This window comes from Puma concolor, chromosome A2, assembly GCF_028749965.1.
Source record: "Puma concolor isolate L17-30 chromosome A2, mPumCon1.1.hap2, whole genome shotgun sequence".
Lineage (NCBI taxonomy): Eukaryota > Metazoa > Chordata > Mammalia > Carnivora > Felidae > Puma > Puma concolor.
The window spans coordinates 95188227-95208032 of NC_141668.1; the positions used below are offsets into that span (position 1 = coordinate 95188227).

At 45.2% G+C, this 19806-nt stretch overlaps 1 protein-coding gene across 2 annotated transcripts in view; it reads right to left on the reverse strand.

The window, feature by feature from the left end:
* The window catches only part of VPS41 (VPS41 subunit of HOPS complex), a 187993-nt gene that overhangs the window by 64071 nt on the left and 104116 nt on the right, over positions 1 to 19806 (reverse strand). For both annotated transcript variants that reach the window (XM_086696999.1, XM_086697000.1), the window contains 3 exons: positions 15262 to 15381; positions 13762 to 13908; positions 5879 to 5945 (listed from right to left, as the gene is read on the reverse strand). In XM_086696999.1, the coding sequence (XP_086553125.1) occupies positions 5879 to 5945; positions 13762 to 13908; positions 15262 to 15381 (334 nt within the window). The remainder of the gene's footprint in view (positions 1 to 5878; positions 5946 to 13761; positions 13909 to 15261; positions 15382 to 19806) is intronic.

The window sequence follows — 19806 nt, forward strand, 5'->3', positions numbered from 1 at the left end:
GGAATATTATTCAGCCTTTAGAAAGGAGGACAATTCTTCAAGAAAGGAGGACAAAGGAGGACAATTCTGTAATAATATGGATGAACCCTGAGGACACTATGCTAAGTGAAACAAGTCAGTCACAGGAAGACAAATACCACGATTCCATTTCTAGGATGTATTTACAGGAGTCAAACCCATAGAATCAAGGAGTGGAATGGTGGTTGCCAAGGGCGGGAGGGAGAAAGTGCGAAATTGCTAATCAATGGGCCTAAAGTCTCAGTTAACAACATGTGTGAGCTCTAGTGATTTCCTGTTCAACATTGTACACACAGTCAACAGTGTATTGTACACTTAAAAATTTAAGAGGGCAGGGGCGCCTGGGTGGCTCAGTCAGTTAAGTATCCGACTTCCAGCTCAGGTCATGATCTCATGGTTCGTGGGTTCAAGCCCTGTATCAGGCTCTGCGCTGACAGCTTGGAGCCTGGAGCCTGGAGCCTGCTTCAGATCCTGTGTCTCCCTCTCTCTCTGCCCCTCCCCTCCCCTCCCCTACTCCCTCCCTCTCTCTCTCTCTCTCTCTCTCAAATAAACATTTAAAAAAACATTAAGAGGGTAGATCTTACCTTAAGCTTTACCACAATTAAACTGAAAAACAGAAATAATTTTAGAGACCAACCCCCCCTCCCCCGCTCCGAAACTACCTTGATGCGTCAACTAAACTGAAGTCAAACAATAAAAAAGAGCAAACAAAAGCTTTTCTTCTTCAAATGTTTGAAAGCACCACATCACAAATCCGGATTTGGTTCCCTTTAAGCACCTATATTCTAGATGTTCTCTAACAATTTGGAAGACGAACAGTGAAGGGCTATCAGTCCCAGAATAAAACAAGGGGAACTAAAATAACTACTTCTCTGAACGGGATACTTGGCCGAACCAAAATAAAGACAAAAAAAATCCACGGAATTTCATCTGGCTTTTGAAGAACAGGTAATATCACTGGCATATTGAAAGGGGTGTTTGGATTCTATAGACTTTCTACCCTATGGTTTTTATCTGAACGCCCACGGCAAGCCTCCATCATTCTCGTCAGCTCCTCTGGCTGCAGCTGAGGGCCGGCGTGAGCTAGAGGGAATGCATGTGAGAGTGTATGGCACAGGGGCGATGAGCAACAGCTTTGAAACTCGGCATATCCTGAGTTCAAACGTTGTCTTCTTTGCTTATGAATGTAATGATCCTGAGCAGGTTACCTGACCCCTCCGAACCTCAGTCTCTTCACCTATGAAGTGGGCTAACAGCCCTGTTCATCTGGCTGTGAAGGTTAAATGAAATTCTATCTACGTGGCATGTGCCTGGTGGTTGTTTTTATAAAATGAACAAAATATATTTGCTACATCAAGTGTTTCAGACTTCTTACTGATACTTGCTCCGGAGAAAAGTTACCAATGCCACACCCAACAACAAACGTTTGAGTTCCCAGCACTGAGAGGGAAAGAGTCCTGACTTTGAAGAGGAATGGACAGAGGACCAGACATGCAAATACAGTACAATCTTAACTGCAGAACCCAGGAGCGCTCACATGGGTGCTCATTTTGTGAGAATTCTTCGCTTGTTGGTATGTTTTAATTTTTCTCATGATAAGATGTCAGGGAAAATTTTAATGCAGAAAGAAGAATTACAAGATTATAAGAGAGTCGAACTGAATTTATAACAGAACACCAAATAAAGATCCTTGAGCGAAAACACTCTGAATGATACCAGAACCGTCCTGATTCCTGCTGAGACTCAGCCAGGGAGATGAACCACGTCACTCACGTGGAACCCGCGTATCTGGGTCAGCATAGTAACAGGTGGATGGGAAGACACACTTAGATCTAGCCAAGACTATTATCTCACGCTTGTCTCCACCAGCACGCAGATCTTTCATTTCCAGGTCACTGTTTTCCCAATCAATCAAGAGGCTAAAAATAGAACAATGTGCTAAATTCAGAGCCATGGTGTACAATCACTGAAGATACGGCCACTGCTTAATTAAAGTGAAAAGACATCCCTTTTCTCCTCCCTTTCTTCCTAGCTTCTATCATTTTACATAGATTCCCATATAATATTTCCTTTGATTCATTTTGGTTTTGTTTTTGTTTTTTGAAATAAGCTTCCATAGGAAATCAAGACTAGGAAGTGAATCGTGAATTCCTCACATGTGAGCCATCTGTTCTGGCAGGACACCCAGAAAATGACCCACAAATACAGGCTTCATTTCTCAAGAGCTCTCCAACTGCCATTCCTGGAAGACCACGGAAGACTTTGGTGAACAGTGCCACAGGGCAAGGGAGTCCCGTGATAGTGCAAGAGATCCAAGTTCAAATAATTATGGCAGGCTTAGACCAGAACCTACTTTTAACAATGTAATTTGGTGGCGCCTGGGTGGCTCAGTTGGTTAAGCATCTGACTCTTGGTTTCAGCTCAGTTCATCATCTCACGGTTTCGTGAGTTCGAGCCCTGCACTGGGCTCTGTGCTGATAGCGTGGAGCCTGCTTGGGATATTCTCTCTCTCTCTCTCTCTCTCTCTCTCTCTCTCTGCCCCTCTCCTGTTCATGCTGTTTCTGTCTCTCTCAAAAATAAATAAAAACTTAAAAAAAAAAAAAACCCACAATGTAATTTGGAAAAAGAAATGACATCCAAAAAGCCTTATGTAGATTGCCCAGTAAGCCTCATATTCATTATTGCCATTCATTTTCATTTATAAGAATAAATTAATATCCTTTTAAAGAGCAAAACCTTGGGGCGCCTGGGTGGCGCAGTCGGTTAAGCGTCCGACTTCAGTCAGGTCACGATCTCGCGGTCCGTGAGTTCGAGCCCCGCGTCGGGCTCTGGGCTGATGGCTCGGAGCCTGGAGCCTGTTTCCGATTCTGTGTCTCCCTCTCTCTCTGCCCCTCCCCCGTTCATGCTCTGTCTCTCTCTGTCCCAAATAAATAAATAAACGTTGAAAAAAAAAATTTTAAAGAGCAAAACCTTTTTTGTGTTGTTCTTGAGATTCTGATTTATAGGGAAGAGCTACAAACATTTGGCTTCTAAGAAATGTACAGCACCGATAGTTCTTTAACCTCAATGCCATTTTCACCTCATTTACTAAAGAACAGTGTGGCTCACACTGTTCAGGGCTAAAGCAAATTGTAATCCAGACCTCCTAATATTTCTCTTTTCCTTTATCCTCGTCAAGGACTCTTATCTCAACCACTTTGCCTCCTGCTGTGGAAATGGTTTATATTCTTAAAGGTTTGCTCTCAAGAGGGGAAAAAATGGTACTTAACCACTAACCACAGTAGTAAAACGTCAGTAATGTGATATTGCCAGCACCCACACACGGTCTATTGCACATAAATTGTAGTCCAGATGAACTATACTTTAATAACATGATCCCAGGGCTCCGGGGCCACCACTGGGCCAGCCATTAGCAGTCACAGAGCTGGGATGGAAGTCTGCACAGTGATAATCACCACCATGATTCAGTGAGCGCCTACTGTATGCCAAGCACCGAGATCAAGACATTACTTAATGTGTAATTCTCACAACTGCCTGCGAAGGTAGGTACTATCAGCTCCACTTTACAGGTATGGAAAGCTTGGCTCAGGAAGGCTCATCAAGATCACACAGGAATTCGGCAAACCGCCTTGCCTTCCTGGAAGCTGCCGGTGGCTCTGCAGCCAGAGTCTGTCCATTTCTTTTTTAAAAATTTTTTTAATGTTTAGTTTTGAGAGATAGGAATCCGAAGCAGGCTCCAGGCTCTGAGCTGTCGGCACAGAGCCCGACGTGGGGCTCGAACCCACAAGCCATGAGACCACGCCCTGAGCTGAAGTCGGGTGCTTAACCGACTGAGCCACCCAGGCGCCCCTAGAGTCTGTCCATGTCTAACGCCACTGTAGTAAGATCTTAGACAAGATAGCTACGTCCCTGAGCCCCAACTGTCTTTGTGAACAAGACTGAGGAGCAGACCAGTTGCCCCACAGGGGGCTGCCATGACGGTGAGGTGAACCACACGGGGGACTGACCCGCACCGCTCGTGTGAGTGATCAGCACCAGCTAAGGAGAGAAGACAGTTGCTACGCTTTTGTGTCTTCCTGGCAATTCCTCCATCCTTAAAAACTCCCATGGTTTTCGCTACCCCAACCCCCATCCCCCGCCACTCATCTGTATTTAAAACATTGAATACTTCTCTCTCAGGACACTATGCATTGAGATGTTCAGAGGTTTTGGCTGGGAAGCAGGAAAGAAGATGGAGACACAGAAATAATGACCCTGACCTTGTAGTTTTCAGTTTTCTCTAGCTCCTCGTTCCTTGGCTTTTCTTGGTACCATCATATTCTACACATGCTTATTGTCCATCCTCTGCGCAATCCGAACTGTGGATTTATTTCTCCGTCTAAGGCAGAAAGTTATTGAAACCCTGTCACCCAACCCACTCCTGTCTTCAAGTACAAAACACCCCAGATTTAAAAGCTAGGACTATGTTAGCCATGGAGGTACCACACACCTTTCTGTTTCCAGAAATACAGTCGTGTGCAGATTATTTGTCTCGGCTTCACCTTGTTGTAAGAACCACTCAAACTGATATTCCCCGCCTCCCATCCAAATAGGGAAATGAGCTCTTCAGCTGATTTCTAAGATGGCAAAACAGCTTCGGCACATAACTTGGTCTCCTTCTGCTTGGTTCTGAATAATCCCAAACAGCTCTCACTATATCTATTCAATCGGCAAAAGTCACTCTATTTTTATCCCTTGTGTCCAAATAACTTTTACACTGAGTTCTAAAACCAAGATGCGGACGTAGTACTGTGTCATTCTCGGCATACTTCTCCTGAATAGCTGTCCCTGAGTCGCCGATTCGTTCAGTACGCGGCATTACTTAGTACCTGCACTGTGCCGGGCCCCTGAGACACAAACACTGAGCCAAAGCAGATGCAGTGCGAGCCCTCAGGGAGGTTACAGTCTGCTGGAATAGACAGACCCGCGCTGAACAATCACACAATCACTGAAAGTGAAACAGGCGTGAGAAAGGAGAGCGGCTGACCCAGCTAGCAAGGTGCAGCGGGCTTTCTCAAGCAATCCTTGAGCTGAAGAATGATTAAGGGTCAAGGAAGTGCAAACAGGCAAGAAGAGCTTTCTAGAGACACCTGAAGAAGGAGCATGGATGGGTGAAAGGTGGCCAGTGTGGCCGCGGTGCAGAGACGTTAGAGAAACTTGCTGTGAGCTAAAGCTGGAGGCGCGGGTGAGGGCCAACACAAATCCCACGCGTCTCCTCTCTGTGCCACAAACATGGGAATGGGCTGAAGGGTGGTGACACGATCTGCTTTGTATGCTGACTGCGGTGGGGAGGCTAGATCCCCGCAATTCACGGTGGCAGGAGAAAAACCAGTCAGGAGGCTGTGGCAGCGATCCAGAGAAAAGATCACAGCAGCCCGGTCCAGTCAGGTGACGATGAAGGGGAGTATTCTGAGGGTACATCGTGGGCAGGACCAGGTGTCAGGACCATGCTATGGGCTGTGCGTGCGTGAATTCTTTCTGAATTCTCAACGACACCCGTGGGGCAGGGGTTCTTTCTCACATTTTATAGATGAGAATGCAGAGGCATGTAGGGATCTGTCCAAAGTCCAGGTGGGAAACAACAGAACCAGAACCTGAACCCATGGTTATTCAACTTCAAAGCCAACTACATAAGTACCATCTAAAAAGTAGAAATACAGACAGAAAAAAAAAATACTATAGCAAAGTTTCAAAACTTAAAAGCCTCTCCACCTACTTCACTAAGGTGCCAAGGGACGAGCCCCAAAGGCGAACACGATTTTAGGTTTCCCTTTACTAAAATGGACTCTCTTTTGACATGTTATACTCGCGGAAGGCATACCTATTTCAACATAGCGACTCGGTAAGTCCCTCATTTCGCTGGCATGACGCTCCTTCACTGAGCAGATCTAGAAAAGAAATTCACAGGTTCTTTCATTCATTGCATGGAAAAGACATAGCATGTCATTCACTATAGGACACTTTCGTTAAACTGGCCGTGTAGCACGGAGATGGAACGCACACAATCGACTTCACTGATAGAAATTAATTTCAATGACGTATAGCAACCATTCCTTAGGTTCTACAACATTATTCTTCAGTAAAGTCTTATTCGAGGGCAATGAAAGAAGAGAAACTGTAATATAGTTTTAAAACGTTTCCAATGACCCATTCTCAGCAACTCTACTTAGGGACTACTTTTTTTTTTTTTTTTTAATTTTTTTTTTTTAACGTTTATTTTTGAGAGAGAGAGAGAGAGACAAGAGTGTGAGCGGGGGAGGGGCAGAGAGAGAGAGGGAGACACAGAATCTGAAGCAGGCTCCAGGCTCTGAGCTGTCAGCACAGAGCCCGACGCAGGGCCTGAACTCACAAACCGTGGGATCGTGACCTGAGTCGAAGTCAGACACTTGACCGACCGGGTCACCCAGATACCCCAGGGACTATTTCTACCATCGTCCAAATAAAGTTCTGCCCAACAGCAAATCTGGGCAACATTCGCGTTAGGGCTGTGTTTCTGATTATATATTAGTCATTTATTTCACTGTTGCTAAATTATACTTTGTATAAGTGGCATCATGCTCTTCTTCTCTCGAGTGGCTTTTTATTTTTTATCTTTCCTCTCAGGTGTTTTAAAATCAATGTATTACGTACTTTAAATCAGGGCTGGCAAACTACAGCCTGTCTTTGACTTGTCTTTTTATGATCTGTAAGTTAAGAATAGTTCTCACATTTTGAAAGGCTAGAAAGGAAGGAAGGAAGGAAGGAAGGAAGGAAGGAAGGAAGGAAGGAAGGCAGGAGGAGAAAAATATTCAGCAGAAACAGTATGGAGCCCACAAAACCTAAAGCACCTGCCACCCCCTACAGAAAAAGTCTGCCAACCTCTATTTTATTTTTTATTTATTTAAAAAAATTTTTTTTAATGTTTATTTATTTCTGAGACAGAGAGAGACAGAGCATGAGTGGGGAAGGGGCAGACAGAGTGGGAGACACAGAATCAGAATCGGGCTCCAGGCTCTGAGCTGTCGGCACAGAGCCTGACGCAGGGCTCGAACCCACGAACCGTGAGATCATGACCTGAGCCAAAGTCGGACGCTCAACCGACTGAGCCACCCAGGCGCCCCTGCCAACCTCTATTTTAAGTTACACGTAGGGGCACTTGGGTGGTTCAGTCGGTTAAGCATGTGACTCTAGATTTCAGCTCAGGTCATGATCTCACAGTTCGTGAGTTCAAGCCCCGTGTTGGGCTCCAAGCTGACAGAATGGAGCCTGCGTGGGGTTCTCTCACCCTCTCTCTCGGCCCCTCGCCCACTCTCAGTTTCTCTCTCAAAGTAAACAAACTTAAAAAAAAACATTAAAAAATCAAATCTATGTATACAGTTTGGATATATACATGCGTGTGTAGCAGTTTTTTTTTTTTTTTTTAAAGTTTATTTATTTTTGAGAGAGAGAGCAAGTGAGCAAGCGAAAGGCAGTGGGGTGAGGGGCAGGAGACAGGGAGAGAGAGAATCCCAAGCTAACAGTGCAAAGCCCGACGTGGGGCTTGAACCCACGAACCGTGAGATCATGACGTGAGCCGAAATCAACGAGTTGGATGCCTAACCGACTGAGCCACCCAGGCGCCCTTTTGCTGTATTTTCTGAAATGAATATATTCTATTTTGTAATATGACAACAAAAATTTACATAAGTTCTGCTATCAAGGTAAGACAGCCTAAAGTTAAATGCTGACTATACACAACTTTCGTCAGTTTTTTCCTTTCTCTTCAGATAGCTATAAAAGAACACAAGAAATACTGTTACCCTAAGTTTAGTGACAAAATAGAAAATTCTAAAATATAAAAAAACCAAAGAGAAAAAACAAATATTATTCATTGTTCTGATACAAAGTGAACACATTAACAATCTTTTTTTTTTTTTTTTTTTTTGGAAACTACTTTTATTAACCTAACAATTTAATATATTATTTGCATATTCTTCCACAATTCTTTATAGTATTTCACTGTATGAGTGTACTGGAATTTTCCTGCTCGATCCCCTCTTAGACATTTGGTTTTCGCTTCTATGTAACCCAAAGGCAAGCAACAGCACGATACAATCCACATACTTGGATATAAAACTTTTGGATTTTTGTTTCTACAGGATAAATTCCTAGAAGTAGAACTGACAGATCAAGGGGGATGTGAACTAGTAGAAGGTTTCGTATGTTATGCACACATGTCTAAGCTGCTGTGCAGCGATGCAGTGACCACACGACAGTCCTCGCTCCAAGGCAGGACTCGATCCGGCCCAAGGCTGTGGAGGCAGAAGCATTTGCTTGGAAGTGACTGGAAATATTCTCCCTTGATTGCTTTCTGTTGCCTGTCCATCTCAGACAATGCCCTGTCCACTTCCCCAGTCTTCCCTAATTTCCCCCTCCTTTTGTTAGACTTTTGGTCGGACACATTAGCTATTCTTCCGTCCACACTTACAAGGGAATCTACCCGATTATCTAGCAGGCATGCCCCACAGTGCCAAACAGACGCTGTGCTGATTTTTAATGTGCTGATAAAAGAACATGAGTAGTATCTCAAATGGTGTGAGGTAGAATCATAGAAAGTAACCCATAAATAATACTACCTAACACTTTGAGCAACTAGAGGGCACCAGTCCTAAGTTAAGAGTTTTGAGAGGGGCGCCTGGGTGGCTCAGTCGGTTACGCGCCTAACTCTTGATCTCACAGTTCGTGAGTTAGAGCCCCACGTCGGGCTCTGTGCTAACAGTGTGGAGCCTGCTTGGAAAACTCTCTCCCTCTCTCTCTGCCCCTACCCCACTCAAGCTTTCTCTAAGTTTGAAACAAACTTAAAAACAAAACAAAACAAAAAAACGACAAGAGTTTTGAGAGGGGCGCCTGGGTGGCTCAGTCAGTTAAGTGACTGACTCTCAATTTTAGCACAGGTCATGAACTTACAGTTTCTGGGATCGAGCCCTGCATTGGGCTCTGCGCTCTCCACGCGAAGCCCGCTTGGGATTCTTTCTCTGCCTCTCTCTCTCTTGCCCTTCCCCTGCTCAAAATAAAGAAAAGAATCTTTTTTTTTAAATTAAAAAAAAAAGACTTCTGAGAAACAGACATAGCTTTTTTTCTTAGGAAGATTATGGTGCAGTAGGGGAAGACAAATCAGGGATTTTACTCAAGCGGGAAGGGAAAAGTACAGAAATACAGAGCAGGGGCATCTACCGACCAGAGGAAAGCTTCTCGGAAAAAGTGAACTCACACCAAGGCCGGACTGTTTCTCTGGCCATGCTACCGCCCCTCTGAAGACCAGGACACAGGGCGGTACTGGAGGCTGGGCTCCCCTCTTCCCTCCTCAGACGTGTGTGGCCTGAGCTCCAGCCCGGCACCTGCCTCACATGGGCGAGGACTGAGTGCTAAGCTCATGTCCTGCATAAGAGCAAATCAATAACCTCAAGAGCCTTTACCCTGACAGGTAGGTTCTCACCCACGAACGCTAATTTGTTTCATCCAACTGCCTTGTCCACTTGCGTGTCTAACAGGCGTCTCAAGTGGACACACAAAACCTACTCCTGCCTTCCCCGCTAAGCGTGTTCCACGGGCAGCCTTTCCCAGGTCAGTAAAAGGGAGCTTTATCTCCCAGTTTCCCAGCTTAAAAGGGTCACCGCTGAGCTCTGGCTTTTTCTTACTTCCCACACGGAACCACTAATAGTATAGAGTCTGTGCTCAAAATACATCCAGAATCCACTCCCTCCCCACCGGCTCCATGAGGCTGACCCAAGACACCGTAACCTCCACCGAGGCTCCTCAGGAGCCCCCCGCCCCACCTCCCCTCTTCACTGCCCCTTTGCCTCCTGGCTCCATGTGGCAGAGTGACCCTTTCAAAATCCAAGTTGGATCATTTAACTAACTCCATGGCTCAAAACCCCCGTGCTGGCTTCCCGCCTCAAATTAAAAGCCAAAGACTGGGGCGCCTGGGTGGCGCAGTCAGTTAAGCGTCCGACTTCAGCCAGGTCACGATCTCGCGGTCCGTGAGTTCGAGCCCCGCATCGGGCTCTGGGCTGATGGCTCAGAGCCTGGAGCCTGTTTCCGATTCTGTGTCTCCCTCTCTCTCTGCCCCTCGCCCGTTCATGCTCTGTCTCTCTCTGTCCCAAAAATAAATAAACGTTGAAAAAAAAAAAAATTAAAAAAAAAAAAAAAAAGCCAAAGACTGCACACGATCTGCCCCTTCACCATGCACCCCCCTCCCTCCCATCTCTTCCCCTCTCCTCCACACCTGCTCCATCCACTCTGGCGATGGCGGCTTTATTTTCCACAAAGATACGCCAGTCACACTCTTCCTCAAGGGTGCTGCCCCTGCCGACACCCCCCTCCCACGGCTGCATGGCCTCCTCCCTCCAGATCTCTGACAAAGGGCACGTTCATTATGCCAGAGGTCTTCCCTGGACCGCTCTATGTTACGTGGCACACACCCCCAACCCCTCCCCCCATTTCCCTGTCTAACTACTCCCCTCGGTATCTTACCGCCATCCGCATGCTGTGTTCACTTGCCACTTGAAGATGGCTTCCCTCACTAGAATGAAAAGCTGCCCAGGAGAGAATCCATCTGTTTACATATCTGCAGCGCCAGAATACCGCCTGGCACATCGCAGGAACTCGGTAAGTATTTGCTGCGCGAATGAAGGAATGAATGGTTGGCGCTAACTGCAGGCCCTGCTACGCCGTGTGCTTGTCTCTCCCCAACAGAACTGTTCTCTGGGAGTATAGGCTATGTCCTGTCTTGTCTTCCCTCAGCGGAATGCAGTGGGATTCTCGGCTGAGAAGAACCGCCCAAAATGTTACTAAGAGGAATCCCCGATAATAAGAAACACTTGATGGGAAAAATGACGTTGGATCCTCATTGGGGTGTGGCCAGAGTGTGCCCGTTCCCAAGGCTACTCTACCGGACAAACTTAGCGGTTAGAAATCACAGAAATGTTTCCTTTCGAACTTCTGAAGGCCGGAAGTCTAAAACCAATTTCACTGGGCCAAAATCAAGGTGTCTGCAGGGCCGCACCCCCCGCAGAGGCTCTAGAGGAGAATCTATCTGCCACATGCCTCCTCTGGCTTCTGGTGGCTGCGTGTGTCCCTCCAGCCCTGCCTCCCCACTCACACTGCCTTCCCTCTTTCTGTGGTGGCGCTCCGTCTTTAAGAATACCTGTGACTGGGGCGCTTGGGTGGCTCATCTGGTTAAGCATCTGACTTCGGCTCAGATCATGATCTTACTGTTCGTGGGTACGGGCCCCACCTTAGAGGGCTCTGTGCTGCCAGCTCAGAGCCTGGAGCCTGTTTCACATTCTGTGTCTCCTTCTCTCTCTGCCCCTCCCCCACTTATGTTCTGTCTCTCTCTCTCTCTCTCTCTCTCTCTCAAAAATAAACATTTAAAAAAAAATTTTTTTTTAATTAAAAAAGCAAATACCTGTGACTGCACTTAGGGTCAACCCAGATAATGCAAATAATCTTCCCATCTCAAGATCCTTAATTAATCATATTTCGTGCCATACAGAGAAACATTTATGGGTTGCAGGATTAGGACATGCTACCTTTGTGGGCCACCCTTCAGCTTAAGGAAGAAAGCATTGCTGGTAGCAATCGGTAAACTTCTCACGTGTCTCTACAAGCTCATTTGCCTGGTCTCTCACCAAAAGAAAATCACAACTTTAAGCAACAACAAAAAGCCACTTGGTCCATTTAAGGCATTTTAAAAATATCCTGAACAGAAGCTTACTGGATGAGTAACCACACTATGCGGGAAGACTAGAAAATCACTTTTTACTTCTTTTATCCTGGACTACTGCACACAATTTCTCTGCTGCTATCCTAAATGTGAATCAGGCTAAGTTCGCTTCATACGTGGAAACAATTAAGAAAGAAAGGAGGACTTGAATCACACCGACATAAGGGCCAGGAGGACTTTACCTCAAGTTAACAATGACTGTTTTCGCAGTAAGAAGCACCGAGTTAACAATTTTTGTGCTTTCCTTTTCCAGGGAAGAGTACATTCTTTGTTTCTGAGAGAGTGAGAAGACGTGCACATGTGTGTGCGAGCAGGGGCAGAGAGAGAGGGAGAGAGGATCCCAAGCAGGCTCCAGGCTGGGCTCAGTGTGGAGCCCAGAGCAGGGCTTAATCTCACAAACCATGAGACCGTGACCCAAGCCAAAATCAAGGGTTGGATGCTTCCCTGACTGAGCCACCCAGGTGCCCCAGAGAAGGGTACATTTAACATAAACATTAGGGGCGCCTGGGTGGCTCAGTCGGTTAAGCGGCCGACTTCAGCTGGTCACGATCTCGCGGTCCATGAGTTCGAGCCCCGCGTCGGGCTCTGGGCTGATGGCTCAGAGCCTGGAGCCTGTTTCAGATTCTGTGTCTCCCTCTCTCTCTGGCCCTCCCCCGTTCATGCTCTGTCTCTGTCTCAAAAATAAAAGTAAACTTTAAAAAATAAATAAATAAACATGTCTCTTTCGTGACTTTTCTAGAATTTTCTGGCACGATAATGACAACTGACACTTATGCAGCACTTACAGTATGTCAGATGTTATGCTAAGCTCCTTGTACACATTACCTCATTTAATCCTCCCCCAAACTCAGGACCGGAGCACAGTCAGCACTCCCATTTATGGATGAGGAGAGTCAGGCTGCGGCTCATGCAGGAAGTGCGTGGAGAAGGTGGAACCGATCTCACATCTGTCCAGCTCTAAAGCCTGAGCTCTGCCACCAGACTGCTGCTGGGATGCTTTCTCGTACTATTTTTACCTTGGTTAATTTTCAGTTTATTTTGTTTAGATTAAGCTATAAGTTTTTAAAGGGAAGCCAACGACTTTGGGTTCTGAACTATCTAATACAAGACAAACACTGGTATGTAAAAACTAAATGTGAGTGAGCTCTGGGCCTGCTTTTGTAGACTGCCTGTGTCTCTGTCACCCAGGCACAGTAAGGGCAGACACTTACTTGTGTTCCACCAAATGGGCCCAAATCTTACGAGTAAGAAGTCTGGGCCTCTGCTCCATCCAGCTAGGACCAAGCAAGCAGGATGATTTAGATGTAACATTCTTTTTCCACCATTAACTCTAACTAAGAGGAGAAGCTAAGGGAAATGGAAAAAACACAAAAGAATGGAAAATCCAGAAACCACTGAAACCGACCACATGTTCCATAAAGAGCTAAGGCCAACTGGGCAATGGAAAATCTAAAGATCATAAATGAAGGCACCATTACGAACAATGCTCCCCATCTGTTTTGCAGAGCATGGAAAAGACGGAATGTATCTCCAAACTTACACATATGAAGAGAATTGACCGTTAAGTGAATATCACAGGACAATAACAAGCAGGGGGAAACATTTTGGCTGTGGGAAGAAATTCAAGAACTCCTATTCCTTGGGCACCTGGGTGGCTCAGTTGGTTAAGTGTCCAAGTTCGGATCAGGTTATGATTTCACGGTTCGTGGGTTCGAGCCCTGCCATCAGGCTCTGTGCTGACGGCTTGGAGCCTGGGGCCTGCTTTGGATTCTGTGTCTCCCTCTCTCTCTGCCCCTCCCCGGCTCACGCTCTGTCTCTCTCTCTCCTTCAAAAATAAATAAACATTTAAAAAAAAAAAAATTTTTTTTTTTTTTTTAATAAAAAAAGAACTCCTGTTCCTTTGCACCACCCTCAGCGGATCTGTAACAACACAGACTTATTAGAAAGGCAAGCAAAACCACCTTGACTGAAGTCCCCCAGCCGATAATCAGCGTCACGCTGTCCTTCCAACAGAGGCTACAGGGATACATATCCGGGCGAAGACTTAAGTCATCCCGGGGCACGTTGGTGATTCTCTGCTTTGAGGTGACGTCAAAAATCTTCACACCCTGGAAAATACAACAGCGTTAGGCATCCTCCACTTGGGAGAAGGAAAGGAAAGGAAAATTTAATAAAGCCACTGCCACACGCCGCCCGTAACTGGCACCGCAAAATATTGACAGTGTTTATTGAGCACTGCTGGGAGCCACGCTCCTCATCCACGCAAACCCCACGAGAGCCCACAACAAAAGAAAACCTCTCCCCTTCTTTCTGGACAGAAGAGATTCTATTAGCAGATGGCTTCAGTGGCTCAAACACAACACAAGGGTGAGACACACAGATATCAAGCACTGCATTTCCAAGATGACAGACAAGTAACATTTCTAATTGTGTTGTTCTGCTACAAAAATGGAGGTTGTTTTTTTTTTTTCAGATAAGTTTTGAATCTGAAAAACCAGGAAAACTGCACCTGACATTTTAAAGCACTCAAATGGGAACATCAAGCAAGCAGCTAACTACAGATAAACCAGGGGGGGAGCCTGGGTGGCACAGTCAGTTAAGCGTCCGACTCTTGATTTCGGCTCAGATCATGATCTCATGGGTTGTGAGATCGAGCCTTATGTCTGGCACTGCACCGACATCACGGAGCCTATTTGGGATTCTCTCTCCCTCCTCTCTCTGCCCCTCCCCTGCTCATGTTCTAGCTCTCTCAAAGTAAATAAACAAATATCTAAAAAAAAAAAATTAAAAAACAAACAAACAGGTTTATTTACCTTTACTATGACTCAGGAGAAATTTAAGAAATGTCTTGAATAGCAAAGTAGATTCTGGGAGAACTGTACCATTGAAAACTGAATAGAACCAATTTATTATGTTAAACCCTGGAATTCCAAAAGACAGGCCAGATGTCAAAAGCTAATTTTTAAACTTTCTACTTGCCCTAACTCATATTGAGTAAACTTTAAATAGGGCGTAACACCAAAAATTACAATCTACTTTTTAAAAGGCAGGCCTGATTTCTGCCTGTGATTATACTGGGAGGAAAATGAAATCAGCAATATCCTGACTTGTTTCATAGCAACTGTTCCTTGCCCTTGGCTAATAGGCAAATGGTGTTTTCAACACCGCATTCCCAACACAGCCCTTCAATTATTAAGACGCCTTTTCATTTTCTTGGCTATTCTCCATGCCTCGCGTTTCTTATTCCAAAGTCAAGTCCAGAATATGCTAAGAATTACTCTATTATGAAAGCCTAGAGCAATCTAGTCTCTTTAACCTTCAGGTAGGATGGCAGTTGCCATTTTAGGTCTTTAGAAAAGACCATGGCAGCAGAGGCATCTTTCTTCTTGGTCACAGCCCTCCTAATGCGGCTACTCTTCCGGCTCTGAAGAAGGATCTGGAAGATGAAGGTGTGCTTTTACCATATTATTGGCCCAAGCGATCAGATGGCCTCTCCACTTCACGCTCCGTATGTTCCCTTCCCCTTCGTGCAGAACACACGACTTCCATCTGCTCATCCAAGATCGTTCAAACAGCAGCAGCTATGGACAAATACAAAAACAGACTTTTAGAAACCAAGAAACATGGGGCGCCTGGGTGGCTCAGCTGCTTACGCTTCCAACTTCGGTTCAGGTCATGATCTCATGGTCCGTGGGTTCGAACCCCGCATGGGGCTCTGTGCTGACAACTCAGAGTCTGGTGCTGCTCCAGGTTCTGTGTCTCCCTCTCTCTCTGCCCCTCCCCCACTCACACTTTGTCTCCTACTCTTTCTAAAAGAAATAAACATTTAAAAAGAAAAAGAAAGAAAGAAACCGAGACGCATATACAAGATTTCTTTACTGGCTTCTTGTTGACAGTTTGCTTTGCCTGTCCTCGGAATGTTGAAGTTACTATGAAGTTACGCCACTAGATGGCAGCAAAATACCAAAATTCATGGAGAAAAACACATTAGTCAAAAGATTTGTGTCACAGAAAGTTCTTCAAATATTGGCCAGAAATTAATTTATTTTGTAACTTGGGAAATCAAAACCTCATAATTTTTTCCTTGAAAGTAAGATATTAGTCACGGCTTAAACTGCAATCGTCAGAAGCAGCCTGTTTTTCATTTCACCCAAGAAAAAGAATTTAATAATGATGTTTGAACAGCAATTCATGTTATAAAATAAGACAAACTTACTTTAGGATTAAACTTCTTTAAAAAGGTCATAGTGGGGCGCCTGGGTGGCGCAGTCGGTTAAGCGTCCGACTTCAGCCAGGTCACGATCTCGCGGTCCGTGAGTTCGAGCCCCGCGTCGGGCTCTGGGCTGATGGCTCAGGGCCTGGAGCCTGTTTCAGATTCTGTGTCTCCCTCTCTCTCTGCCCCTCCCCCGTTCATGCTCTGTCTCTCTCTGTCCCAAAAATAAATAAAAACATTGAAAAAAAAATTTTTTTTTTAAATAAAAAAAAAAGGTCATAGTTATCCAGGGTCTTTATTTTAAAGGGAAGAATCTATTAAAAAAAAAAAAAGAAAGAAAAGAAAAGAAATCTGCTTGTGTGGGGATGGGAAGTTCCTGGCTGGCTCAGTCAGGGGAACACGCAATTCTTAACCTTGGGGTTCTAAGTTCGAGCTCCACCTTGGGTATAGAGACTGCTTAAAAATAACATCTTTAAAAAAAAAATCTGCTGGATAAATTTTATTGCCAAATATAACTGGTAAAACCTCTAAGACTGGTAAAGATGTAGTTCTAGTAATTCAAGCATTATTAAGGGCTACAATACTTTTTCCTTGATGTATCCAGTTTAAATCCCTTAAGACATTTACATAATATAACTTAATGTAAAATTTATATAATACATAATTTACAACATATAACTTCGGACATATAATCCTGAAGTAGATGTTTACCTTTTAAAAGAAATGCTGATGACAGATTCCATCACAGAAGTTTAAAAATTTCTATCTTTTGAGTAATTTTCTGTTTACCTTAGTGTATTCTGTGTCCCTTCCCACCCTTAAGAAGGAGGAAAATAGGGGGGCGCCTGGGTGGCGCAGTCGGTTAAGCGTCCGACTTCAGCCAGGTCACGATCTCGCGGTCCGTGAGTTCGAGCCCCGCGTCGGGCTCTGGGCTGATGGCTCAGAGCCTGGAGCCTGTTTCCGATTCTGTGTCTCCCTCTCTCTCTGCCCCTCCCCTGTTCATGTTCTGTCTCTCTCTGTCCCAAAAATAAATAAACGTTGAAAAAAAAAATTAAAAAAAAAAAAAAAAAAGGAGGAGGAAAATAGGGAACAGGAGAAAGAGAGTAAGTTCACATTTCATTTATATTTGTTACATACCTTTCTCAATAGTTAGGCTCCCATACTCAGAAGGGGCACACAAACACACACCCCAAAACCTTAAAATCAGATAAGCGTCCATCTTCACAAACGTGCCAAGAACGGTCTCTTTAAAATGACATAAATGTCTGAAGTTCTCTATTACCCATGCAAAAGAAAGGTGGCCTCGCACGGTCCACAGTGGAGACTGGAGGTAGGGCTTTTACTGACCACATGGGGTCTAATCTTCCCGTCAGATAGATACAGGAAAGCCTCCTCTAGGCTCCCAAAGATCTTCTCACCCATCCCTTCCTCTCCCAGTCCATGATCTAAGTAAGAAACCCCACCACCATGCCTCCCTGCTCCCAGTTAAAGACCCTGAGATCTGCCCTCTGTGATTCTGCCTCTTCCTCGGCCAGGATGTAAAAAACAGAGCCGAGGAGGTCACTCGATGTGTTCAGGATTCTGTGACAGGGTTAAGTCTGGAATCTGAGAAAGGAGAAAGCCTGACCACATAGCTCCTGCTACACAGTCTGCTAAACACAGGCAGCTAGGAACCATCATGTTCAACATGAGGAACTGAGATCACAATGCCTATCTTCCGTCTGTGGCCTGGTTCAGATGGAGGGGATTTTAAGCAGCGGGCTGAGCCCGGGGAGTACCCCATAACCACCTGCTGGAAGGAATGGCTGGCTGGATGACAAGGAGGAAAGTGGGGTGCAGGTGGCATCACAATGCTCTCCCTCCAATCCCACCCAGAAGTGACCGACGTGGCACGAAAGGGGGACAATCTGCACCTGTGCTAGGAAAACTCAACAGGCCCCAAACTTTAAGATTTCTGTAAAGTATGACAGAAATTAGACCCCGGTGAAGGCCAGGATTTATCCCATTTCAAGAAAAAGCCCACCTGGGAAGCCGCTGGTAGGGTAGATACCAGCACACTCAGTGTATTGGGGTTGGGGGGACGGGGGTCACGGGGAAAATCTCACGCAGGGACACACAGGTCGCGGTCGACATTGGCAGTGGAAGCAGCCACTCCTGCTGTCATCCGGGGACACAGCTAGGAAGAAGACAGCTACGCTGGCGACGGGGTGGGTGCTCACCCATGGCGGCGGGGCCATACGACAGGCGGGAACCACCTGCACAAACTTCAAGCTGCCTCAGTGAATACGGACAGCAGGCTCATAACGCATACGCCACTTCCCTGCTGCATCAATAATTACACCCTTTGGTAGCCACTTCCCCGACAGACAATCGGGTTCCAGTCCAGGCAGACAGGAAACCATAAAACTTCCTTCTCCTGCCATGTCCAGATTCAGACCAATTCTCGCAAAATCTAAGACGTTCGCAGCGACTTCAACTGTGAACACTGGGTATAGACTTCTCTCAGTAACTATGGATGAGAAAAAAACCCCAACAAGATGGACAAGTTCAGTATTCTAGGAAAGCAACAGGACTTCTCTAGGGAATAGGGGAAATGTCCCACTCCTGACTCCACACGAATGAGACTTTCCACCAGACAGACCAGGGCTTGAGAAGTAATTCTTCTTCTTCTCGGGTGACAACAAAATTGAGCAAATGAACACCCGAGGATAAGAAGAACAGAACGAAGTGGAAATAAAAAAAATAAATGCTCAATACCCTCGAGTAAGGGAGGAAATCAAACGGCGACCAGGGCACTCTGGAAACGAGAATACAACTACTGTGCTGTGAACCTGAACTTTAGGGGATGCTAAGTTGTAAGCAAGGGAAAGTCCACAGCTCTACAAGTCAGTCATTTGCACATCGGCAAAAACAGATGTGCACGCGCTAGGTCAATGACAAAAGCAGAAATATTTTACTAGCAGATATAATAGGGGAAGCCACCTAAATGTAAAGATACATTAAGTTCCTGGATAAGAAGACTCAAAATCCTCACTGAAGAGCTTAAGCCTTACTAGTTAATCTGCGATTTTCATGGAAGCACAAAGAAACCCCCAAAGGAGTGATTTCTAGAACTTCCAAAATGCTATCAATTCATTTGAAGATATGTGAGAATAATAGGAATTTTTTTTTTTTTTAAACTGGGCAACTTGTGGGTGGGAGAATGGGTGTTTTTATGAAATTCGCACTCAAAACAGTACAGCAATGATCCTAGAACGGACACATGAAGTAAAAAGAAAAGGAAGAACTGATAAAGATGAATCAAAACAAGGAGGTCAGACCCTGGGCGGGGGCCGGGTGCGCACATATGCGCAGGGAACAGGGCGCCCTCAAACTACCCTGTGGTCATCTCACCCTGTTTCTGGAGGATCCCTTAGCACTGGGGATTCAAAGCTTTAAAAACGACCCCAAGAAGTTCATGCCTAGAAATTTCTGCTAAAAAGTGATCAGACAAGCGAATAAAGAAGTTATGTCTAGTTCTTTGTAACAGCTAGAAATGCACTAACACCTGGGAAATGCTGGAGTAAATGTGGTGGAGCTAGATCACCAAAAAGTGTGTGTCCAGTTTGAAGTGATTTTATCGATGTACGCTTATTAATGTAAAAGGATGTTCAGGGCCCATTAAATAAAAAAGCAGATTGCAAAACAGTATTAAACATGATGGTCCTTAAATACAAAATGAACGTGTATCCGTATATTAAAACCTGAAGGATACAATACAAAGTAATCTTAATTAATTCTAGAAACAGGTGAT